At 33.3% G+C, this 26,732-nt stretch overlaps 1 protein-coding gene across 1 annotated transcript in view; it reads left to right on the top strand.

The window, feature by feature from the left end:
• Positions 1-24,115, top strand: part of LOC115885732 (putative mediator of RNA polymerase II transcription subunit 12) — an 88,572-nt gene extending 64,457 nt beyond the window's left edge. Inside the window, exons 3-9 of the mRNA XM_030904727.1 lie at positions 9,436-9,656; positions 15,281-15,448; positions 17,370-17,532; positions 17,598-17,912; positions 20,357-20,637; positions 21,121-21,392; positions 23,649-24,115. Coding sequence (XP_030760587.1) covers positions 9,436-9,656; positions 15,281-15,448; positions 17,370-17,532; positions 17,598-17,912; positions 20,357-20,637; positions 21,121-21,392; positions 23,649-23,764 — 1,536 coding nt within the window. The 3' untranslated portion in view covers positions 23,765-24,115. The remainder of the gene's footprint in view (positions 1-9,435; positions 9,657-15,280; positions 15,449-17,369; positions 17,533-17,597; positions 17,913-20,356; positions 20,638-21,120; positions 21,393-23,648) is intronic.
• Positions 24,116-26,732: the final 2,617 nt, after the last annotated feature.

Here is a 26,732-nt window from a genome sequence, read left to right as displayed (position 1 = left end):
TCATTTACATGATTTTATGTAAACGGAAGGGAAACGGAAGGGAGCTGATATGGAAAATATAGTAAGAGTCAACCTTTATATGGACATGGAATCAACGGTTCCGCGATTGTGGCGAAAGCCCGTTTGCGATTCTGGGAGAATTTTTTCTATATGTGGGTGTAGCATGTACTGGCAAGACAACTGATGATAACCGAACCCAACCAGACTTTTAAAAGGTTAAAAAGACGAGCTTCCAAGATTCTCTCTCTGTTAAAAAGAAAGATAATTAATTACATGGACATATCAATGCCATTATACTTCAACAATAAAAATTGCTAAAATCTAGTTAAATGTCGATAATACGACTCGCTAGAATGAAAGAAGTTAAAAAATCCATTTTAATGCATCTGGATGATAGGCATCACTTTAAATCTGATATCATCACCACTAATCAATATAATTATAGATAAATCTCGTAAAACCAGTGGCAGCGATTGGTAATATAATTTTACTGATGACCTAGAAAATTCATCACCATTCTCGACGCGGTTTAGATTACATTCACTTGAGAGCATAATTTGTTCAATGCCGAACGCACGAAAGACATCTTTATCGTCTAAAATTTACTTTTAAATTGTGCATTTCCATCATGCACTTAAAATGATGCACTTTATCTACTGCTTAAATGGATATTATTTTTAGAAACTGCAGTACAGTTAAGAGAAAGTATAAATAAAATATTGCACGGATTAAGGAAATGACGGTGTAGTATCTTCATTAGTGCAAATAAAGTATTTACTAAAAAAGGATGAAAGTTTGGTATGCGTGGGAAGTAAATGTTATTCACAGTGTTTTATAAAGAATAATTTCTAAGAACTGTGTATAATATAAAGAATATATACATTTTGAAAGTAATATCTAAACTTTTGAAGTACATTTATAGTCACTTAAAGTGTTCCAGCTTCAAGTCCTTATACTAATAGTAAAAGAACTACTATTATAGATCAGGAAAAAAAACAGACCGTCAACTGGAAAGGCAGGCAGGAACATAACAAGGGCTTTATCCAAGGACCCAATTCAAAAATGTAAAGGAACTGGTAATGCTCAGCATAAATAAAGTAAGGGTTACAATAGATCTCCAGACAGGACATAGCTACCTGAACAAGCTCAATCTGAATCAAGGAAGTCTTTAATTCAGGCTCTGCTATATAGATCCTGAAACACCAGTGGTACAACTCTGTAACTAAATAGCGATCTGTAACGATGAAGAATACTGTCGTAGAAACTAAACGGCAATCGACAGTATTTTTCATCGTTACCGATCGCTATTTAGTTACAGAGTTCCACCCCAGAGTACTTATGGAGGCTCTTGATCGACACTTTCTATTTAGGAAAACAAGGCTAGAATTAAATGAGAGACGTCCTATCAAGAATATGCACAAGCTGGTGCAGGGAACAGGGGTAGGAGACTAAGTGTAGTCTTCTGCAGACTCTGTAATATAGATCATGAAACAGCAGAGCACATAATATGTTACTGTTTGTTACTGGATCACAAGCGACACTTTCTATTTGTGAAAGCAAGGCTAGAATCGCAGGAGCAAAGCTGGTATCCCATCAAGGACATACACAAGTTGTTGGAGGACACAGGGACTGGAGACTAGATGCATACATGTAGAAGGATGTAGAATGAGTGACAGAGGGGGGTAATTACCTCAACCTTAAAGGTCTATTGTGTCTCCCTTTCTTAAGTTATAACTAATCTTACATGGGAATTTTCCTGTTGTAGGGGGGACAGGGTCCCATCCTCCTCTGACAACAGGGGTATACGTACCTCCAACGTATAAACAATACTTCCAACGATGGTATACACCCTTCCACGGTTGGAGTTTGCCCTCAGTGCCCTTCACAATCGAGGAGCGGATTGGAATCTATTCTTTCTCTATTGCCTCCTTGGATCTATTGATTAATTCTCATTATTAGTGCAGAGATAGAAAGGAGACAAACACAATATGCCTGCGACCTGCGACCGCAGTCTGTGAGCACAGGTCGCAGTGTTTCCGGCATAAAACGACCCCCTAATAATGTGAAAAAAATTAAAAGGAAATCAAGAAGAAGTAGACTAAGGCCATTACTTGCACATGCACTTGCAGATTAAAAAAGTGTGCTTAAGTTTTCAAATTTCAAAGAAATATGCAATAGTTGGTTGAAACATAATGGGAACCAAATCATTGGATTAAGTGTAAAAAAATTGCAGTAAAGCACACACCATTAACGGGTACTACACGGAAAAAAATCAAGCAGTATCTAAATTTTGCTACAAAACTGTAGCACGGTAAATGATTTATATCAACTAAAATATATCTGCTGTTACCTAGTTTAATAAAAAATTAAGGTTTTGTTGTAGCAATGAGTCTTATATATTTGTAAACAAGCTCTTGTAACAATCATTGCAAAACCGAATGGAAACGTTGTAGTAAGTAGTACTACAAAAAGTTGTAGTAAAATTTGCTTATGGTTGGCCTAGTAATTGAAACCGTTGGCGGGCGGGTTGTGACAATTTTATAAAGTCATCATCAGGGGAGAGAGGACGTGTATATGCGTGGAATTTGTAATCGTGCTGTAAAAGCAAATAAAACATCAATTGAATGCGCTACATATTGTGCTTGGGTCCACAGGGAATGTTCCGGTCTCGGAAAAGTGAAGTATGACGTAATTGCTGTCGAATTTCGTAAAAAGAAGAGTCATAAGTGATACTCTAAACAATGTAGGGAAAACTGAGGACTATCAAAGCGAGGAAATCTGAAAGATTATCATTTGGAGTCGTCCGCGACGCATCGATTTAGAATACGAAAATTTTCTCTGCAATATGTCGTATTGGTTAAGAGCATATTGTTAGTAATTACTACTACAAAAGTATTTAAGAATTGCCGATAAGTAATTTGTAGAATGTAGAATGTTTAGGAGGGGAGTTAATCACCGCGACCTTACAGCTCTATTGTGTGTTATAGTTCCTTTCTTGAGTTATAGCGAATTATAACTCATCATACAGTCTCAAGGCTTTAACAAAAGTCAGTATCTGAGACGGCTCCACAGAGGCCAGCTCTCCATCCTCGACATCAGCCGTACCAAAGTTCATGGCATGAATAGTCGTCGCGTCGTCTTGGCGCACTCAGTGATAAGGTGTTCTGGTGTTTCTCCATTTTCCCCACAGAATCTGCAGTAGCCGTTGTTTCTCAGCTTCAGCCTACTGAGGTGTTCGTTGAGAAGACAGTGTTCTGTTAGAAACCCCGTGACAATCCGAAGATTGTTTTTACTTAAATCAAGGAAAACCTTTGATTTTTCTCGGTCGTAAATTTTGTAAATAAGTAATTTAGATTTCACTGCAATTTGTAGGTTTGCTTAAAATCGAAGCAATTTGCCGACATTTGGATTACATTTTACTATAATCTTTGAGGAATGATACTAACCTAACCTAACCCTAAACTTTTTAACTACAAAAAAATAGTACGGTTTCTATCAAATAAACTTTTAGTTCCGTAATCGAGTGCACGATTTTTAAATTAATTGTTGCTAACCATGGACATATCGGTGCCGTGCTGACTAAGTGGCATTTAAATTTCCCGCTGGGGATTCAGGTGGTAGCTCTGCTGTAAAAAATGTCAAGTTGCCGCATTTATTAATTTATTTCCTGACATTGTCATTCGTTTTGACACTTTAGTTTTTTATTATGAGTTTTTGGCTTAAATAAATAATGCTGTGATACTGTAAGCTTAAAAATGTTTACTAGCAGATCTTGCAGTCAACCACTGCTTTTTTTAGAACCTCTTTTAGTTCGAAATGTACAAGATAGCTTAATAGGCGCTGCAAAAAACTCATCTCAACCTTATTAGAATATTTTGAACGGGAAAGCGGTAGTAATGGTCCGTTATGTCCCTTAAGTGCTGTTATTTTATAAAACTGTTTATATATTTATAATTAATTTATTTTTGTTTCCTAAAATATTTTGACTAAAAGAAAATATATAAAAGTAGGCAACGCTGTGCCGGTCAAGCTTAATCACGTGACTAAACCTATGAACTGTATTTAAATATTGCTACATAGTCCATCATTAGTCGAAATAGAGTAGGAATCTCGGAATTCAAGATAACCGGCTGTAAACTCGTACAAATCTTTATTTTAGCATCCTAAAACATGTCTCAAAACCTACATATTATAGCGTGTGCGCGACTTGTAGGTAACTGAGGTCAAAGGTTAAAAAATCGATTTTTTGCGCATTTTTTGCAAATATCTCGTTCCCTTTCACATTTACGCTATTTATATTTATTATAAATATCATAGAGGATAAAATTCTCTACAACTATTGTTTCAAATTTTTTTTTTATATCTCAAACCGTTTTTGAGATAGGTGAGCGCGCAGTCTTTCATTATGTACGGTCTCATTCAAGTTCAACCTGTAGTCTCGGTCTACACGCCGGAGAAAATCCGTTAATTATTGAAAAATATATAATTATAAATAATTTACATTTTTTCATAAAAGATCATATTGAATATAATAACTTTTTTCATAAATTAAGTATATCTTCATTTAATAACACTTACCTCTTTGTACAATTAGAAAATTATTTACAGAAATACTTTAATTACATTTTAATTATAATTAGATTTATACTAATTACGTTTTAAGTAAATAAAAAGACAAGAAATACATTTTTAATTTATATGTCTATTAAAAAATACGATTTCATACATTTCTCATGATTGAAATTAAAAAAATTGAATAAAAATAAAAAGAACTCCATGTTCTTATTTTTAGTTTTCTTCTTCTTCATCATCGTCGTCTGGTCGTGGAATTTCAAATTCTTCTTCATTTTCATCTTCAGCGACATTTATCTCCAAGTCTTCTAGGATTTCTGGGTCAAATGTACCATCTTCATTGACATCACTCTGATAGGGTAAAGCATTGAGACAAGCTTGTCCATTACACTGGCCACAAGCTAAAAAGCACGACAACCCTGACTTCCTGCATCCACATCGCGAACCACAACCATTCTTGCAGTTACAGAATATTGTGTTCAGCAAATTTTCTGGAGCTGGAGGTAGAATAGTAGTGGTAGGTTCCTGGAATCCATTACGTATTATCCAATCCCAGTCCTGGGGTTAGTGAGCTGCTGCACTTGTTGGTGGAAGATTTGATAATTGCACAGGTTTATTCAGTTTGGTTGATTTGATGAATTGTGTATAACGAAGATGATCGATGCTATAATTAAAATGTAATTAAAGTATTTCTGTTAATAATTTTCTAATTATTGTACAAAGAGGTAAGTGTTATTAAACGTTTGAAACAAAAGTTATAGAGAATTTTATCCCCTACAATATTTATAATAAATACAAATAGCGTAAATGTGAAAGGGAACGAGATATTTGCAAAAAATGCGCAAAAAATTGATTTTTTGACCTTTGATCTCAGTTATCTACAAGTCGCGCACACGCTCTCATATGTAGGTTTTGAGACATGTTTTAGGATGTTAAAATAAAGATTTATACGAGTTTACAGCCGGTTATCTCGAATTCCGAGGTGAAACCCCTAAGATGACTGGACTAACAGCTTGTATTTTACCCATATACTACTACAGTTTGCAACAAAGGTTCTTACAATTGTAGCATTATTCACAACATTTTTTTCCGTGTAGAGTTTCTAACTAAATCTTCCTAATATATAGATTCGAAATAAATAAAAGACATAGTAAATTTTAGTTTCTCGTATAAATATTTCATGTTTTCTATATTAGTTACGGTTCAATATATCAGACTATGAGAGTGCAGTTTTGACGTATGCAACAATTAATTATATAATTAAAAATAACATTCCTTTTACTTAGTTTGCTAGCTGCATGGTTATAGGTTGACCTAGAGTACAACCATATTGTTTCGCGGCGCCTTTTTATGATTAAAAACGTCGGTTTGCATGCAGATGATACCTGATGAGTACTCGTTGCATCGACCGTTTTCACGACTGAAGAGGCGAGCCGAGGTGAAAGCGAGAGGTCTTTGCTCTGCAGCTGGAAATCGGGTCAAACGAATACGTTTGAATATTGCTAACAGCTGATGGCCTAAGGAGGTCCATTACGGCCTAAACGTAAGATATATGTGGCCATTAAGTCGCGCAAAAAAAAGATAAACTTGCTTCGAACGCGCCGCCGAAGATGGGCAATTGAATTTTATTATATCGGCGTCGAGCATCAAGAGGTTAGGCATAAAATTATTGTTAGAAGTTCAGATCAACAAATAATTATTTTATGGATTTGATTTGTTTTTGAGTAGATTCGTAAATTCGAACATTTTAACAATAACACACCATTAAACTTTTTATCGCTGCACTGGCGTAGGTATAGGGATTCCATACAAGTTTTTAGAAATTCCGTGTGTGGAGTGAGCTCTGGGCTCGAATTCTGGAACTGCGACATAAAAAAGTTAGGCTTTCAAAGCGGTAAGCGAAAGTATTCGATTAGCGGAACGCCAAGCAGTCGATTCTGGTATTCTCGTTGCTGTGCGAATCGTTTTCTGGATACGCGTTGAGCACATATAGCAATTAGCAATTTCTCAGGTATCTAATAGTCAAATGTGGATAAAACAATGAAAAATGTCAATGTTATGTGAATTTCATAACCTATTGATGAGTTATGTCAACTTATTTTTTTATGAATCTCTCTTGGATCTGTCATTATCCTTATTATACGAGGGAAATGTTGAAGACGCTTTTCAGCATTTTCGATGTTTTGGACAATATTTATAGCTGCCAAGTCGTAAATTAGCAATTACCTACATATTGTGAAATTTATAGAAGTAGTTTTCACTAAAAAGCAAGAGAATGCACAAAATCAGAATTTTTTCTATTTTTACAGACAGTTCGACAAGCAAAACGATCCTTTAAGGTAGCCGTTCTCGAATCGCTTAGCGCAATCAGTAAAGACGCTAAGCGCGTCAGATGAGAATATCCAAATCGGTAGTTAAGAATACCAAACCGGTAGCGCGCGCTAAGCGAAAAGTAACGGCTCAGGGCCCGAATTCTGTAACTTAGAAAACGCTAAGCGCTTTTAGACGCCCAGCGTAATGGCTATAGTTAATTTTTCGCTTAGCTCGCATTTCATTTGATGCGCCTAGTGTCTTTACCCTTTGCGCTAAGCTTTTGAAAACAGCTACCATAAAGGATCGTTTTGCTTGTCGAACTGTCAGTAAAAATAGATATAATTGTGATTTTGTGCCTTATCTCCTGATCTTTATTGAAAACTACTTCTTGTTCTATAAATTCCTCAATAAGTAACTTTAAGCCAATTCTTAGCTTTCTTGACTAATTTCACTTAGTTAGTCATGGAAACAAGTACAATCGTCGTTGCTTTCAGAATTGTGAAACTGTCACATCCACACTTTGTAAATTAAAATAAACAAAAATTGTAAATATGAATTTTTCAAATGAAGAAAAGTGTGTAGGATTATTGGTTCAACTTTTCTTGGCCATACATTTCGAGGATACGTTGACCGGTGAACGTTACTTACGTTTTTTAGAGGACAGTTTTAAAGACATGTTAGAAAAGTTAAATTTAGATACTCGCGCATTAATAGAGTGGTTCCAACATGACTTTTATTATGACACCCCCCCCCTATGAAGAATAGCTAGAAATTCAGTTTTAAAAAGATGCATTTATGTATACTCAAAACAATGGCGGATTTTCTTTCTCAAAACAATGGCGGCAACATTTTCTAAAATAACTTAAAGTGTATGTAGTGATATCATTTTTTTAAGTTTTAGTTTGTGTAATGTAAATTGTAAAGAGCAGTTTAATAATGTATGTTGTATTTTTGTAAGTTATAAATCATAACATAATAAGAACACCATGCCAACTAAGTGAAATCAGTCAAGAAAGATAAGGATTGGCTATAACCCTTGTATATGTACACATATATTTTCTATAACTCAGTAATTTTTTGAAAAAAAAACATTTATCGTTAAAAAGCTTAAAAAATGGCGCTTTTTATGAAGTCATGGCCAACTATGGTTTCCATTTAAAAAAAAACATATATTTGTGTCATATGTCAAAAATGACAGCTTTTAAAAAATTGGAGAACACAAACTCATTAGGGATGTGATTATATCACAGTTAACTTTTGGCTGAAAAGTTTTTGTCTAAAATAGATTATAATGGAATTAGGGACAATTTTTAAAATAGCCAAAATTTGTTTTTTTCGAAATATCTAGTAAGCCATGAACTTTTTCAAAAATCTGAAAGGCGCATATTTATGACCCCACAAAACTGAAATTCTTTTCCCTTTTAACCGACTCTCTATCTCTAGTAGTTTCCGAGATACCCATAGAGAACATCGTAGGAAACTCACCCTGTATTCAAAAAGAGCACGTAGTCATAAGAAAATAGAGACACACCATTCAAAATTCCCTTCCACTAAGGCACCGAAAGCGAAAAATCAACCAGATAGATATCATCCCTTCGAACACTGTGTTTACTGGCAGATGATTAAAACAACTTAATCATCTTTAGCGTCAAAGTTTTCAATTTAAATTGTAATCTGATATTAGTTTCTATAATAGTTTCTAGATTCCATATTAGTCTCTAGATTCCATATTAGTCTCTATATTTATGTAGTTAACGTCGGTAAAAAACCGCCAGATGTTATATTCGATGATCTGTAGCTGTTTTTAGTAATTTATTTTTCTATTAATGCCTTTATAAAATCATAAATATAAATATAATCATAAATTTAAATCAAGAAGACATGAAATGAGTTCTTTTTGGTTTTTTAAAAATTTATTTTTGATAAATTTGAGTATTGTTTTTGAAATTATTTGAAATAAATGTAGTGAACTACAAATGTGGTTTAATTATGCCACTACTGATTATAATATACATATACTGCCTAACAAAAACTATTTAAGGTTTCTGAAGACATAAATTGAACTGTATAAACTTACGGTACTTTTAAGAGGCTTGTATGGCATGGTTACGAGAGTATTCGTTGTATTCCATAACAATAGCAGCCAACAATGGTTTTTTACGCACTCTGCTTTCTCTTTTAATCAGCTGTAGGTGTCAAAACAATCTCGTGTATGTACAGGGTGGTTGTTTTAACAGAGAAAACCTATTTCCTGACTAGATAGAGCAAAATCGACATAGATGTCATGGGCTCGATTTCTGAGACATGTTTAATGGCGTAAACCGCCTGCTGATATTTTCACTGCCAACTGATATACGGGGTCTTTTTGAATTTTTTACAGTTTGGAAAATTGCCCATAACTTTTGTATTTCGCGGAATAATAAAATTCTGTAAAAACGTTCTTAAGGTAATAGCATATAAACTGTGTATTACATTATATATAATATAAGTTATTCAGTAATCTGTTTTATGTTTTTTGTTATCATTGTATAATTTTCTTTATTGTTACAGGAAGAACCAACGGCTAAAACTAGCAATAAACGCCAAGTCGACGCCTTGAAGAAAGAGGCTTCAAAGACCAAAGAGATTGAAGATAACAATATCGACAGCTCAGACAGTAGCAGTGATGACTCGTCCAGTGAATCAGAGGAAGAACCAAAAGTTCATTTCAAATTACCCCTTCAATTGGACTTCGACGATCTTGCTGGAACTCTCATTGCCAAAAACCAGAGGTAGGTGTTTCAGATAGAAATAGAATATAAATTATGTTTCATAGATATTAATTTGGTTCCACGAACTCATAAAAAACTATGTAATTGTAAAAATATTGCCTATTCTGACTAGTGCCATATACCGGGTGCGTCTCAAAAGTGGCTCACCCCTATAACTTTTTTTATTTTTCCAGATAAAAAAAAAGAGATTTGGTATGTGAGGTTTGGTCATATGACATAAATTGCGATTGATTGCCCAACTAGCACACTTATTTTATAATTTTTAACTTTCGGTACTAGATGAATTACGTGAGGATGAGGAACATTCTGAGGATATAGTCAATGCAAAAAAAAACACAAAGCTTGTAAACAATATTAAAACGTGGGCTGTGTCTTTTAATGTACTACATGTGGCGCTAAGGGCTTTATTTAAAAATTATTTAAAAATAAATAATCGCTTTCCTAATATGCTTCCCCAAGACCCGAGAACTTTTAAGCTTCAAATAGCTTTCCGTTAAAATATCCTAAATAGAATAATAATGAGGTTAGGTTTCTGAAACAGATATGTTGCACTAAACACAAATTAGTTCTGTTGTTGCCGCATCTACGACATATTTTTATAACGGTTCCAACTGGAGCTATTAATCAACATAGATACTAACCGTTCTGTTAATGTTTTATAAGTGTTTTATATAAATCAATTAATTTGAATATGCGTCATATGGGCGACTATTTACTCCTGGGCTTATGCGCCACCTGGAGGGACGCGGACGTATGAAAACGAAAGCAAAAACCTATTGAGATATCAGAGCCGGAGTTAGGCAAATTTCTTTTACCCTTGACCACTATGTATATGTAAAATAGACAAAAACACAGGATATTAAGATGCAGTAAGTTACGTATATACACGGTGTCCCATATAAGAATGCACAGTGTGCATTGTACACTACAGGGATCTCATAAACCAGAAGATTTACAAAAATGATTAAATTAGAGTAAAGTTGCGCCTTGCTGAATCCTGCAATATGATGTTTTAAAATTTTTAAAATTCCGAAGATATTTGGGAAACACCGAATTTTCCCGATTTCAATCTTATTTTTTTCTCATTTTATTTGAAAAGATATGCGACAATGCAAATTTCACATTCCCATTGCTACTTTTCCTGCTCTACAAGTTGATGTTATTAGATTTTCAATCTGACGTTTTGTTTTTTTCTTAGCAAACATCAAGATTTGTTTCTTAGCAACCATTCAAAATAGACCTATCAACCCTTATATCATTGAATTCGACTCAACGAGCTCTATCGATATTTATCAAAATATACAGGGCTTTCCATTTAAAAAATTGAAGTACCACGTGATATATTTTTTTTATCTATCCGTTACTTTACGGACACAGTGTATATTATGTACCTACTGTAAACAAATCACACCGAAACCTGTGCGATTTTTTATTCGTACGTTAAAAGGTAAAGAAAATGCACGCATTTTTATAAGTAATTATTAGCGATTTCAAAAATATATGCGAAATTTGTGGACAAAACGACATGTAGACATTACGAAAAACAATCATTGATATTACATCAAAAACTTATTGGCATTTAGAACAAAAATAGGCATTACCATAGGAACATAGGAAATTTTTATTTGCATTTTGTGAGTACGTTATCATTATTAGTACTGCCAATATTGGAACACGAAAATTGACACATGTCAAGCATTAAAAAAAAAGTTTAATGATGTTAGTGCAAAAGCCCAATAAGAAAGTTTGTGAAATATTATTTTGAAAGTGGCGGCACGCTGTATGTCATGACAGATTCCTTCATTTTGTATCTTATCAGTATCAGTAAGGCCAAGACTTCAACTCAAAATTTGACAAATGCATAGAGTTAGTGCGAATATTACATAAGCTCTTTTATCTACACGTATATAATATGGTTATTTTTTTCTGAAATACACTCCTGTTTAACTAAAACATTGCTTATAATTTAAATATTTTATAAAAATTTCTTAAAGATTAAAACCATTTTATACGAACACCGAAGGTGATAAAAGTATTTTATAACATGGAAGCCATTGTTTTCGTTGTTTCCGCTTCACCTTCAGACGGCCATTTTTAAACGCATTACAAAAAATTATTTTCCCACAATAAAACGCCACAACTCTCTAGTCTAAGTATTTATATAGTGGTCTAGGATGGATCCTTTAGGGTATTTTATTACAGTAGAGGCCAAATGAAAGAAAAACACGAAATAGTATTTTTGATTCTTTCTCTTAAAACTCAAAAAGAGATAACATATTTAAGGCGCTTGAAAATTTTGCTATTTAAATACCATACATTATACAAAAAAAGTTGCCTCGCAGTAAAATATCAGTCCTCAGATGGCATACCGAATTTCTTACCTAAGATTGGCTATTTATGGTCAGAGCTAAATGCAATATGGCTGGTGTACATTCAGACCTTTGAATAAGAAGACTAAGGAAGGAGCATAATGCTATCCATGTATTCATGCATGGTGGGAGGAAAAGCCACCATAAAAGCTCTCTAGGGTGGGGATCCTTGACAGTTCTGTTTGACGATTCATTTGACACATTTGAATTTGATTTAAAATTTTGTGGATTTGTCAGTCTTTACGGAGCTTATTTTATGTTATTTATTATTTATTCTACTACTGATAGTTGTATAAAGGTAGTAAATCTAGATGGAAATTGTGGCAGAACTTAAATTAACAGTGACACTATCGCGATTTATCGAAAAAGACTCTAAAATAGTTGGTTGTGTAGCGTGCGGTAGATCTAGGCAAAAATTGAGTGAAATAATGGAACAAATTTTCGCTAGTAAGTGACTATATACATACGTGTAGTAAACCGATCATTTATGAAATTCACTTAAATTAACTAAATTATATATTTTTCTTGCATTTTAGCTTTTATTTATTACTTGTCAAAGATTAGATGTCAAAGAATTTAGATACGTTAATTTGACTTACTTGCTTCAGTAGCGTATCGGATGTTTGTGTTAATAAATACTTATTATAACTTATCTATTTTTATTAGAATTATATATTTTTATAACAATTTTAATAACTACCAACATTTATTCACAACGTAAAATAAAACAACAAATTATTGAGTCTACCCCACGTCTACCCTACATCATAGTTTTACATTTTTTAAATAAAATTAGAACGACACTGATAAACCGGAATTTAAGTCGGCCATATTTGAGGCCCATCGCGGTGTTCCTAAGATTTTTGATATGCTCCTTCCTTAGTCTTCTTATTCAAAGATTCAGACATAACTATATATTATGTTTTTAAAATTGTGACAGAAGACGCGATATTTAGCTTTTTTGTTCTCAGAACTATGATTAAAAGTGGGAAGTAAAAGCAAGTGTTGTTGTAAAAAAGTAGTGTTCGTCAAAGCAAAGTCGGAACCGCTGGTATAACAAAACAACTTTTATAAAAGTGTTTTATTCTAGCTCGATAATTGTTGTATAATTGTCATAATTTTGGTAAACTATTTAACTCTGTAACTGTTTTCAATAAAAGTGTTTTGTATTTGTTCCAAAAAATATTTTATAATAATTTTGTAAATGTTTATGTAATTGTCCGGTAAAAGCTATGGAAACTATAATAAAACAAATTAAAGAACTAAATTGCTGCACAAAAGTGCGCCCTTTTTGGGTTTATAAGCATTGTATAAACGTTGTTGAAATGTTTATAGCAATACTGTTATTTTATAAAAATAGTTCTGTAAACGTTCTTACGACATTTTTAAAACAGAAATTGTTAGTTGGGTGATATATTCAATTATTTTTGGTCACTTCTTGTTTCACCGGAAATGACTACAACTTTTGATTTTTAAATGGTACCTTTGTTATTTTTTTACTTTATTCGATAGAAAATGACACTCTGAATAGAATGACATATCATATATCAACTTTTGACATTTTCGCTCTAAAAAATTGTATTTTAAATTTCAATCTAGAGTGCCACCGCTCGCTGTGTTAAAAACACTAATTTTTAATCAAGGAGCCTTGGAAAAATAGATTTGATCATCTAATGTTTTTTTATGTCTTGCCCTGGCCGGTTAAAAGATGCCCAAATCGTATTTTTAATCGTATCTCAATTTTTTCAAATGGAACGAGGGTGGCTCATTAGCATGGAAACAGCATTTTTTTACGAATAAGTTGGTACCACAGACTTGGTGTTTCGAATCAGATTGTCGTTATGAACCGCATACCATAATTTCAAATAAACCATATAAGAAAATGTCAAAAGTTGACATATGTCATTTTATTCAGAGTGTCATTTTCTATCAAATAAAGTAAAAAAACGAGTAGTCATTTACGATAAAACAGGAAATTACCAAAAACAATTGAATACGTCAATCAATCCTAATTTATGTCATATACTAACATACCAAATTTCGTTTTTATCTGAAAAAAATAAAAAAGTTATAGAAGTGAGCCACTTTTGAGGCGCATTCGGTATACAAAAAATTGCAACTTTTCTATATACCCCGCTGGCAAATGAACCTTTAGGTCGGCATTTACATGTATAACAGTGAGTCGTTATGGCAATCTAGTAAGTCAGAGTGAGCAAAAATACGAAGTATTTATTATATAACTACTTAATCTGAAGCTAGATTCCATGCCCTTGGGAAAATACTTGCCTTTTGTCTTTATTCAGTTCATCGTATTTTACTAAGCGTGTTGACCGTACTCTTCGTACACTTGAAAACCGGCACCCAAGACCAAAAATGCCGACCCTTAGTATATGTATGACAATATAATATACCTATTAATATGATTTTTTTTGTGATTATATTTCTTTTGGAGTGGCTCTACTAGTACCTTTACAAGTATACCAACTTGGAGACTGAACCCTCCATACCTATATGTAGCTATTTGTCAATGATTTGGTTGTAATTTGACCGAATACAAAAAACCGGTACATTTTTCAGGTTCTTCAAAAAAGTTCTATAGGTATTTCGTCACTGTAAAAAAAATCTACAAAATAAGATATTTATTTTTTGTAAACACTGTGTTTATCCAACGCGTTATATGCGTTAATCCAACGGAGACTAGTTGTTGCTACCACTGGTATACTAATGAAGAAATTTGCCTAACGGATAAAAAAAATGCTTAACGTTTCGGGAAGCATATCTCTTCCCGTCGTCGGGAGCAAAAAACACAAAGAACAAAGAAAAATTATTATTAAAATGATGACATTTTCTATTGTGTAGCCATTTTTGTAAATGCTTTTGCAACACCGCAGAAGGGTTATAGGCCTACAAATGGCATTGATGAGCCTTGTTTGTCAATTTTATCTCCCATTTTTCTTTATTTAGAGATATACATATCACAGTAGATTACAGCTTATTCATTACCAGATGGCAACTGTTCTTGAGCATCTGCGTGTCGCCTACTGCGCCATATTCTCATACATATCCCATCAATTAGAGCACTAGTCTTAATCGTTATTTTAAACGAAGCTTTAATGAAATTTGTCTCATAACCCTTATTCAGTATATACGCAGATTTCCATGCAACTGATCGTAAAGTGGCAGGCTGGTTATAAATAATCTGTGAATAGATATATATTTAAGAACTATCTTGTAATTGTATGTCGTGTTTTTTAGATCTAAAATGAACTGTATCGTTGAGAAGAAACGTGCCGAAGAAGTCGTTGACCACCAACCCAAGACTTTAAGATTACCTTTCGGAGTTAACCTTACCACTGACCCAAGATTCGAAAGGCTTACTGGTGAAAGAATGGTCATCATCTGCGAAAGTGGCCATATGCAAAGGTAAACATTCATCTCATACTTGTCTTTACAGAAAAAAATATTTTGATCTGTATTTAGTGTAATTTGATAATTAATAATACCATAGATACCTATTATAAAAATCCTTCATTCATTTTTATTATAGAAGTAATACCTAATATTTAAAAAAAAACGTATGAATTTCCATTACGACTTTACTTCAGCTTTCTAATTTGCACTGATCCTTATTCCACGAAATGTCAAACGAATAAAAATAAACAAAATTTAAATATGTCCACCGCTATTATTAGTGAATGTGAATGTATGATCCAGTTTTGCGGTTTGGGTTTTAATTTACATGTAATTAAAATACTACAAACAATTCAGATCAAATTTCAGTATACCAATTATATACGAGCCTAATTTGAAGGCGGATATTGCAAATTTCAATTTTACTGTCTAGTTTCACCCGAGTTTAAATGAACAGGTAAACAAACATTACAAAATTTTTGAATGAGGGATATTTTTTAATCACTGTGGTAAATAAATACTTTAGTTTGTTTATAATATATGATTATTGCATAGGAGTGTATGTTCGCTGGAAGGATATGTTCTAAAAAAATAAAAAGCTATATTACAGTACCTAATTTAGTAAACAATAGATTAATTAAATTTTAGAGACACAGCAACATAATATTAGATCGGGGTGGCTATAGCCAATTTCACTGCGATCTTTCCAGATCTACTGTGGTCTTCATCGTATCTCTAAATAATATTCTTTAGCCTTATCGTTATTAAAAAGTCTAATAAGTTGGAGACTGAATCTTCTATATAACGCTTTGTCAATGGCTTAATAGTATCGTATATCATTCCAATCAGCTTTATCGGCCTGTTGAGCTTTCAATACTCTGTTAGTAGAGTTAACTACAGTTTTGACAGTTTTTCTATTTTTGCTTATACATTTTGTCGAGTGTTCTACTATGAACCATTTTGCTTGCCTCTGTCTTGGTGAATATTTCCACCATTTTAGAGATTTATTGGCAAGTAAGGAGGGGTTTCTCGAATCTCAAATTCCAAGAGGGTGAAAACGCCCCTCAAATATTACAATATTTGTTATTTAAAAAACGGTTAGTCTTTCGGGAAAACGCTTGGACCAGCATAATTTATTTTGTTTTTTTACATATTTTGAAAATTTTTAAAAAATCATACAGGGTGTTCCAAAAAGTTGTGTAATTTCTTAACCACGATTCTGCTTAAACTGCTTGACGTAAAAAGCTTATTTTTGGCAAACGGATTTTTTGAAAGTCAAATACCAACGAGATGAAACTACCTCTCAAATATTACCAAGTTATGTAATAATATCGCCATATTGTTTTTTCTCATGCTGACATATATGTGAGAAAATTTAACCCAGTTTGTATGTTAAAAAAATTCTTGCTTTGCTTTACCATCACCATTACAAATGATTAATTCGACGCGAACGAAGTCGCCGGTACACGCTAGTTTATTATATTTCTTTCAACAATTTTAAGCATTAAACTTTGTGGTCCATTTTATAAAACCGGTATTTATAGTTAGTGTACAAAATTATGTATTCCTACGCCTATCAATATGCAAAATGTTAACCAGTCTGTACTTTTATATAAACAGCGTTTTCTATACAACACCATTAACACATTTCTGTGGCCTACGATAGAATATGCACTTTAGAAACAATGTAAAGGAAGCTCTGATATTGTTTACAAATTATGCAAGAGATACACCTCGATGAATAACAAATAGACTTTCTTCTTAGAATATTTTTGCATAATTATTGGCAGTTGAGGAAATATATTGAGTTTTTATGTATCAAGTTTATGCAATTTTATGCATAAATTTCGAATAATTATTTATTTTACCTTGAATATATTATATTATATAAAAGCTTCTTTTTAAAATTATTTAACAACATTTCACTTTTTAGTGCTCAACCTCCACAACAAGAAAAAGCTCAATCTGATGAAGACGATGATGATGATGACAGCGATCAAGAAACTATCATGATCCAACCTGTTATGATTCCTATTCCACCAACTAACTTCCAAACACACATGCCTCAACAAATGGCTCCCATGCCTGTCTCTATGGTAAATATAACATAACAAATACATTATTGATACTGTTTCGACTTAAAAAAATAATTATACTATAGCAATCTCAAGCTCAGAGCCAACCCCAAATTCAAATTCGTCCTCTCCACCCCATGGAACAAATGAGACCACCAATGCCACCAATGAGACAACCCATTCAACCTATGAGACCTCCTATGGAACAAATGAGACCCGAAATGGTTAGATTCCCAATGAGACCACCCATGGACAGACCCATGATGGAACAAGAAAGACAACCCTTCGAACAAATCATCGCCTACAGACAAAACGAGGAGCCTGTCAGAAATAGCATTGAGTACCAAAGACCACCCCAAGAAATCGAACAACAAAGAACAATGATGGTTGTTCCTCAACAGGTGCGTTTCTATATACATTGGCCGGCACAAAAGAACTTTAACTTTAAATTTTTACGAATTAAAAAGTTTAATTTATTTTGTTCAAGTTGGTCCATTTTGATTAAATTATTGGTATTTTTTATCTCTTTTTAAATTAAAAATTAAAAGCCTCATATGCCTAGAGAGGAAAAACCAAATTTTAATTCAGCGAAAGTTTGATACATTCTATGGAATGGTTCAACTTCTTCTTCTGGTGCCGTCCGCTTATAGTAGTGTGTTGGCGTTCATATGTTCATTTGGCGCGATTTAAAGTGTGCCCTCCTCAGTTCTTCTGAATGTTGTGGCAGCATCTGCAATGTTCATTGCACCATTCAGGGATGTTGCCAAGCCATGAATGTTGTTTTCTCCCTGGTCCTCTTTTTCTTTCGATCTTTCCCATAAGTATTGTTTTTAGGAGGGTGTACCTAGAACCTAGGAAGTATATGACCAAAGTATCATGTCTTTCTTTGTTTCATTATTTCTAAGAGCTGTCAGTTCGTTTAACAGAGTATATGACCAAAGTATTATGTCTTACTTTGTTTTATTATTTCTAAGAGCTGTCAGTTCATTTAACGGAGTATGGTTTAACAAAGTATAGAATTTAAAAATGATATAATCATCAATGTGCATCTTTTCTCCATAGTTTATTTATATATTTATCTTTATAGCTTTATTTTTATTGGAGAAATTTGCTTTTTAAGGAGGTAGTAACGAATGACAGAAATTTTTGGTTTTTTGTTCTCAAAAGGTCCCCCCTCACTCTTACAGTGCCGTCTCTATACAGAGCGTCGGCTAGTATACTCAAGGTGGTTTGCCATTGCCTTCCTTGAGGTAGCGGCTCGCTGGCTTGCTGGCTATTCGCTGGCTATTTTGCTCGCTGGCTATTTAGATAAATCAATATTTTTATTTAAAAATATAAGGTGGCGTAGAGGTACAGGCTCTCGTCTACCAATCTAAAGGTTTTGGGTTCGAATCCTACACCCGGCATTTCATCAGCCGACTATTTTTATTAAGATTTATATTAAAAATAAAAAAAAAATTAAATAAAAATAGTTTGGGTACCTAGATCGACTCAGCCTTAAATGAGTACTTGGGATTCACAATCCTGAGGTAATAATAGGCGGTTGAAGCGTAGTGCTAGCCACATTACCTTCCTTGTATACCGAACGGCTCTAGCATGGCAAGCTGTACCTTGCTACTCCCAAGGCGTTGAACGCTATATACGGGAGCTGTTATTATTATTATTTATTTAAATAAATAAAGCGACCGTACTGGCTGGGGATCGAACCCAGTACCTTTTGCACCACAGATCGACACACTCCTGCTTGCGCTACGGCCGGCCACAAAGGTTCTCATTAACAAACCTATAAAATACAGTTTGTTAATGTCACTGTCACTGAAAAGGTATATTATAATTGTTTGTTGACAGTTACTTTAACAGAGATGGTTTTAAGGCCAGAAGATGTTCTCTACCATGTTCAATTAAAGCAACAATAGTCTATACGTCTGGACTTCAATCCATCTGTGCTAGAGTAACTGCCAACAAACAATAATAACCTAACTTTTCAATGACAGCAACAATAAACACTATTTTATAGGTTTATTGATTAGGCTCAAAAATCAAAAGCAATGTAATGCTTTTAATGCTAAGATTAATCGTTACTACCTTCTTCAACAGCACATATCTCCAACAAAAAAAAGCGATTGAGATTAATCATAAAACTATTAACAAAATACGCACCTTGATGGTAAAGTGGTTTTTATATTCCTTACTATGTTAAACTATTCCACAGGGTGTTTCAAACTTTGGCCAAGGTAAACATTTTGTTGAATAAAGCACTAAATCACCACAATAGACCAAAACACTTTTACTTTTGCGACCACCACTGGACGCGCGTTTTTCTAACCATGTTGATAGCAGATGATTAAAACTCAGTTAAAACTCAAGCAAACTTAAGTATTAACAGATACCTCGTAACAACTCAGTTTTAGCACAGGCTAACCTAAATTTACTTTGTGGTTTTAATTATCTGCTGTTAACGAAACGCGCGTCCAGTGCAAAAGTAAAAATGTTTTGGTGTATTGTGGTGATTTAGTGTTTTATTTTTCTGTTGTAACAACATAAGTTCCAACCTTCAACTGTAGCATTTTGTTTTTTTCTCGTACAATCGACAGATGAGGACTTCAGTTTTTAATTTAAATAGTCAAATAATTTATCTACACATTGCTTAAAAAATCATGAAAATCGGAACAAATCAACAAAATATATTGAACTTTGAAGTACTTTAATAAATTATATATATATGATATTTAAGATGCATAGAAATATACATACTAACATTATAACTTATTGTTGATATAAGATACATTTAGAACACAACCATCAAACAGTAATAAACAATTAATTAATTAAATTGTTCGTGTAGGTTCATATCCGTTTTGAACCTCAACAACCACAACAGCCTCAACAACAACAAGACTCCGACACATCTCCAAATCCTTTGATTCAACACATCATTCAACAAATCATCGCGCAAAAGATCATGGACATCCGCAAGGCTCAAGAGCAAGAACAGCAACAGGTTCAAGAAACAAGAGAGCGCAACTTTGAGCCACCAAGAATGATGAATGTACCTAATGTACCTGAAAGGCCAGTCCCCCACCCAATGATTCCAATTCCTGAAGAAGTATTATCTCATTTGAACAGGTATGTTTTGTGAAAAAAGCTCTGGAAATATCACTATTTAAACTTTTTTGAACAAAATACAATTCAATATATGAAAAAAATATATTTTGTCTAAAAAGGTACTGTACTTGGAGTCTATTGAGAATACGTAAACGTATATAACTTGGGATTTACACTGTAAATGTACATTCAAAGTGATTCACTCGTAGTGAAATCAGTCAGTGTAAACATCCTTGTTTATATATTTTTATTAATTATTTATATTATATTATATTCAGTTGATTATTGTAATATCTTGTAGCCTTCAAAAAGGAAATAAAATTTGTATATATGAAATGTATATATGACAGGTATAAAGGTTTTATTTAAGCCTTCATGTAGCCTTCTTTTATTTAGTACACAAAGATACATTAAAACCAAACCAAACCGAATCAAATTATGGTTTTGTTAAAATTAGATGGCTTACACCATATTTTGGTATTTAAACGGATGTTTCCTTTACAGATTGCCCAACAATGAGCGTGTCATTGTCGCTGTATCTGAGCCTGATTCCTCCGAAGAAGATTCATCTTCTTCCTCTGACGAATCTAGTGCATCCCAAAGCGCTTCTCAAGAGACTGCTCCTCAACAAACTCAAGAGCAAAAGCCACAAGACCCAGAAATGGTCGGCAGAGAAGCTTATATCAGAAGATTGCCAGTTAATATTCCTGTAAATATGATGCAAGAACAGGACCAAGAATCTCAGGGATCTGCTGCTGAAGAGACCCGTCCCCATTGTAAGTATTCTTCGGAAAAAGATTTCTGAAGTTTTCACTCCAATCTTTTTTTATCGCATAGGTGGGTTAAAATATTTTTGTCGATATTCAGGGTGATTAAAGCATATTTTAAAAGTTTTTTTTAAAATGGAATCTCTACTCTCTCTCTCTCTTGAATCATGGCTACGAGTCATGCAATGACTTCTGCGTGTATACTTTCTAGTTGTGTCTTTCCAGGCTACACTAGCTTCAAGTCGATGTATAGCTATAGAGTGTAGGGTTAGGTTAAGTTGCGTACTGTACTCATTTGTCTATTTTGAACGATGCATCTTGTTAGAGATCGGCCTCTTCATCTTTTTTCTTGGATATCACTAGTTATAATAATTCTTTCCATGTTGTAAGCAGGTCTTCGAGCAATAAGTCCAAAATTAGTATTAAATGGAATACTGTATCTATTATAATTTGTCTTTTAATTCCTATTCCAAAAATACCATAATATTATACTTTATGATGTTTTTGACATAATATGTCTACATGTTTTTAGAAAAAAATTTCTAGTTATGTAAATCTTTAGGCTTTTTTATTTTTAAAAATAGATGGTAGGAAATACAGTATACTGCATGATATACCGGATGGGTCTTAAAAGTGGCTCACCCCTGTAACTTTTTTATTTTTTTCAATTAATTTTATATTCAAAATCAATGTTTATACACTATATCGTATTTTTTAAATCGCCAAGAAAAAAATCCTTTATTGAGTAAATTAAAATGTTTTCAGTTTTTTTATTCTGGTGTTAGTCTTGCTAAGTATGAGAAATGCTTAATATGAAAAGAACTAATGAGACCTCTTAATATTTTTATAAAAAACAGAATTTTCTCTGTAAATATCGAGTTTATGTTTATAGGTACCTCGGTACGGAATAGATTGGAAGTCTAGAATAAAAAAGGTTAAACAAATCTCTGTTTGTTTATGACACAAAATCCAGGGTATTGAAATAGTGGAGAAAAATACATTAGTTTGTTGTGACTCGCCCTGTATATATAAAAAGGGCCTAATTTTAGTATATTTAGAAATTATGGTATTTTTGGGGCAGGAATTTAATGACAAATCCACTGAGCTAAAAATATCGTATAGTATTTTGTTTAAAAATACACAATTTTAAATGGAAAAAAATATGTGATCACCTAGTACAGGGTGGTCCGTATATAGTTAACTGTATTCCCGAAACTTGGGCAGCATATTCTGCACATAAAAATAAGTAAAAAACTTTGTATAAATGTATGTTCTAAAATATTTAGTTTCGGAGATACGTGGTGTAGAAGTTTCATTTTTATTTCAATTTTTTTCAAATAATTTCTGATGAAAGGTCTGCGAGTTTTTTGACATGAGAAATTTAATTTTGATGTTAATACGACTCCTACTTCTAAAGGGCGCTACCTACATATTTTTACTGGTCTGAAGAGTAATAATTTTTCGTCCGTACCAGTATAAAACTACTGAGTAAAAAATATATATTTACGATGTTTTTTACGTAAAAAAGGTCTCTTGGTAAAAATCGCTACAAGTAATGGTTCTCGATATATTTGGAATCGAAATTATCAATACCTGTCATCATTGACATAAATTAAACGTGTTGAACAGAAACCGTTTTATCATCATTTTTCGAAGAAAAATTTATTATTAATTTAAAAAATTAAAAGTTTCCAAATTTATAATTTCAGTCAAATAACTATCTAAATTCTAAACTATTTAAAAATAATATGCAACATGTTTATTTTTTGTCAATAGTGACAATTTCCATTCTATATATCTTGAGAACGGTTAACGGTTGCTTGTAGCGATTGTTACCAAGATACAAATACTACTTAAAAAATCACGGAAGTGTATATTTTTTCACTCAGTAGTTTCATACAGGTACGGACGAAAAGTTATTACTCTTCAAAAGAGTTAAAATACATGTAGGTTTTGCCCCCTACAAATAGGAGTCATATTGACATCAAAATCAATTTATCTTGTCAAAAAACTCCTAGACACCAATTTTCATCTAGATATTGACTTTGCGAAATTTCTACACCCTGTATCTCCGAAACTAAGCATTTTAAGACATACATTAGAACTTTTTTACTTATTTTTATCTGCAGAATATGCTGCTAAAGTTTCCGGGATACAGTTCGGACCACCCATTGCCAAAAATAGTTTTAATGGTGTGCTACCAGAATATTGTAGAATATTGCTTTGTGACAAATTGTCTTTAATAGAGATATGAATTATTTTCAGATGTCCAACCCAGATCTGTATCAGTCGAAGCTCCCAAATCCAGAGTAACCAGGTCTGCCAACCCACTCGTTCCTGAAAAGAGAGTGAAACGCTGTGCCTGCGAATGTGCTTGCTAAATCACGATAAAACATCAGTAATTAAATAAAATTATACATCACTATTTTGTATACAAATTTACTAAAATGAATATATTACTATTGTAGATTTAGTTAAGGTACTTAGAGCTTCTAGATTAAAAAAAGAATCTATAATTATATTTTAGCAACTATCTAAAAAGTATGTAAATAAACAATCTTTATAACGTGCTAACGATAATAAAATTCTTTTTTAGCATTAAGGTTGTTAATTTAGTTATGTGTAAATAGATTTTCTTTTGAAACAAAAATCGGTCAATATAATTGTGATAGTATCAATTTGGGTGTTTTGTAAAAAACAGTATTTTTAATAATAAACAAAATTTTATTTTGGTTTACTTGTCTTTATTATTTTCTCTATTTTAGTTTTTATTTTAGGCAAAATATTATCAAGAATATAAAAATTAATCTAAAATATACTACCATAAATGGTACAGGAACTCCATTCAAAGAATAAAAATTGACTTTAGACTTTAATAGCATTCGTTCTTTAAAAAAATATATATATACAACGTTTCGCATGCTATTAGATTCACAATTGTTTTCAAGTATACCTTCATCATTAACACTTATGCAGTTTAGTTTTCCACCACTTTTCCCAGCTTTTAATTATTTATTTCCAAGAAAACAAATTGGATAAAAATTATGGGTTTCAATGAGGTTCAGGCAAGGGTTAGGTAATAAGGGAAGCGATAGTTGCAACACAGGTACTTGTCCAGAACTGCTACGATCATAGAAAGGATGTGTGCCTGTGTTTCATAGACTACGAAAAGGCATTCGATTGTGCGTGCAACACCACAAATTAATGCAGCTGCTCAAAAGGCTTGATATAGACCAAAAAGACATACAATGCATCGAAAACTTGTACTGGAACCAAACAGAACAAATAAAATTAGCCAATACCATGTCCAATCCCATACAAGTTAGAAGGGGGGTGTGGCAGGGTTGCGTGCTGTCTCCACTCCTATTCAATTTGTACTCAGAGGCTATTTTCCAAGAGGCTCTAGAGGACGCCGAAATGGGAGTCAAAGTTAACGGAGTGTGGATTAATAACATCCGCTACGCCGACGATAGGGTCTTGATTGCAGATAATATACACGATCTACAACAACTGGTCAACGTCAACAAGCTAGGAGAACAGAGTATTGTGGAGAAAGTGTACAAAGTTGGAAAGACGTTGTGTCAGGATATGGATTCGGATTCGTATTCGTGTGAGTCTTGCAAAGAAGCTTCAAAAATAGTTACTTTTGCAGCCTGCGATCGCTAACAGACTAAAAACATGCCACATAATAACGGAACTTTTCACTAGTTTTTTTTTAATTTTTTTAATAAAATTTTTCGTGTGTTAAGTTAGCACAACCGCTTTAAAAAAAATGTACGACACTATGTGGAATAATTGCCGTAAATTTGCCGTGAAAACGAAAAATTTTGCCGCTCTTCGCTAAGTAAAATAAAAAAAAAATAAAATAATCTTTATTACATGCTCAAACAAAGAGTACATATAAAGATGGAGAGTACCGCAAAGCGTATTTTAATAACCACCATGCCTAAAATAATAAACTACTTAAAATAATAACATACCTACTTGAAAAGCAACAACGATAATTATTAACACTTAACAATAATATTTAACAGATAAAAAAAAATTCTTATAAGGAATTTTATATGACCTATAACTCTAGAGCTCTGTCTTTGACATATCTTTTAATGTTCTGCTTAAATACAGGCACGCTTAAAACTTTGAAATCCCGTGGCAAATGATTGTAGATATGAGCCGCCAAATAGAGAAAACAGGATTTAAAAAATTCAGTTCTATGCTGTGGAATAGTTATGGCATCTCTGAAGCGTATGTTTACCTGATGAGCGTTACTTCGAATATTAATTAGTTCCAAGAGATACAGAGGATGTTGGGTAGTTAGAACTTTGTGTATTAGGCAACTCATCTGAACATATCGTTTTTGTGCCATATTACAATTGTTACGTTTTTCATCGGTCCCGTGGATAGAAAGTCACAATTTATTTAAACACTATTTATTTAACACTAATTAACAAAAACAATAACGATAAAAGACTTATAGAACTATTTACAAACGATTTATAACTAAGAATTTATTTTGAATTTTAGCGCGTCAACTGTACTCGTCTATTTATAACTGCCCTCTCTAGGCCACAGCCGCCGGCTTTTATACCTACAGCTAATGATTTCTAGTATAGTCCATAGATCGTTAGGTGCATAGAGAAGGTTTCGAATGTTCTCGTATGTACTACTCCATTCCAGTGGGACTCGATTCTTCTCGAACGAATGAATCATTACGGTGTCTATTCTTTAATGCGATGTTAAGGTCATCTGAGGGCAGGACATATAGTTAGGTTAGGTCGAGTCCACACGGGTCCGCAACACAATGAAAAATCTCCTGTATATGTTGGCTGACATGATCTCTCCTTGTCAACCGTCTTACTGTAAAACTTGGAAAATAAGTTGGTTATAATAATGGTTTTATAATTCGAAAACTCTCTATTTATTTATCTAGTAATGCTAAAACACTCTATTTTCAAGTCGATTAGAGAAAATAGTGTGATTCATTGGCAAGTAATGTAAACATTTACGATCCGGTAAAATTGTGATGTAAGAGGAGGCTTAGCTTGCCTACGGCGGTTCAGTAGTAGACTGGCCAGCCAACTGTTGTGTTGTGTTTTGTCATAGAGCTGATATTTGGGGGTTGAGAGTCTTTTGACTATAAACGTTGCAAGTACTGTAAGGCAACGGGTCGTGTGACCGGAAGAAAACCTCTGGTGACGTCTTTCCTTCGAGGTTGGTCTTGAGAGTTTGAGGTCTTCCTTGTCTTCTCGATTGACACGATGCGGCGTTGGGGTAGAGAGACTAGTGAGGTACCCCAATTAGCTTATTCGATTGGGATGCGAATCTGTTTAGCGGCAGAGTTGCGTCCGG

Source organism: Sitophilus oryzae, unplaced genomic scaffold (genome assembly GCF_002938485.1).
Source record: "Sitophilus oryzae breed Bouriz unplaced genomic scaffold, Soryzae_2.0 scaffold_41_pilon_pilon, whole genome shotgun sequence".
Classification (NCBI taxonomy): Eukaryota; Metazoa; Arthropoda; class Insecta; order Coleoptera; family Curculionidae; genus Sitophilus; species Sitophilus oryzae.
Note: the sequence above shows the minus strand (reverse complement) of the source record. Positions and strands in the feature narration are given on the sequence as shown.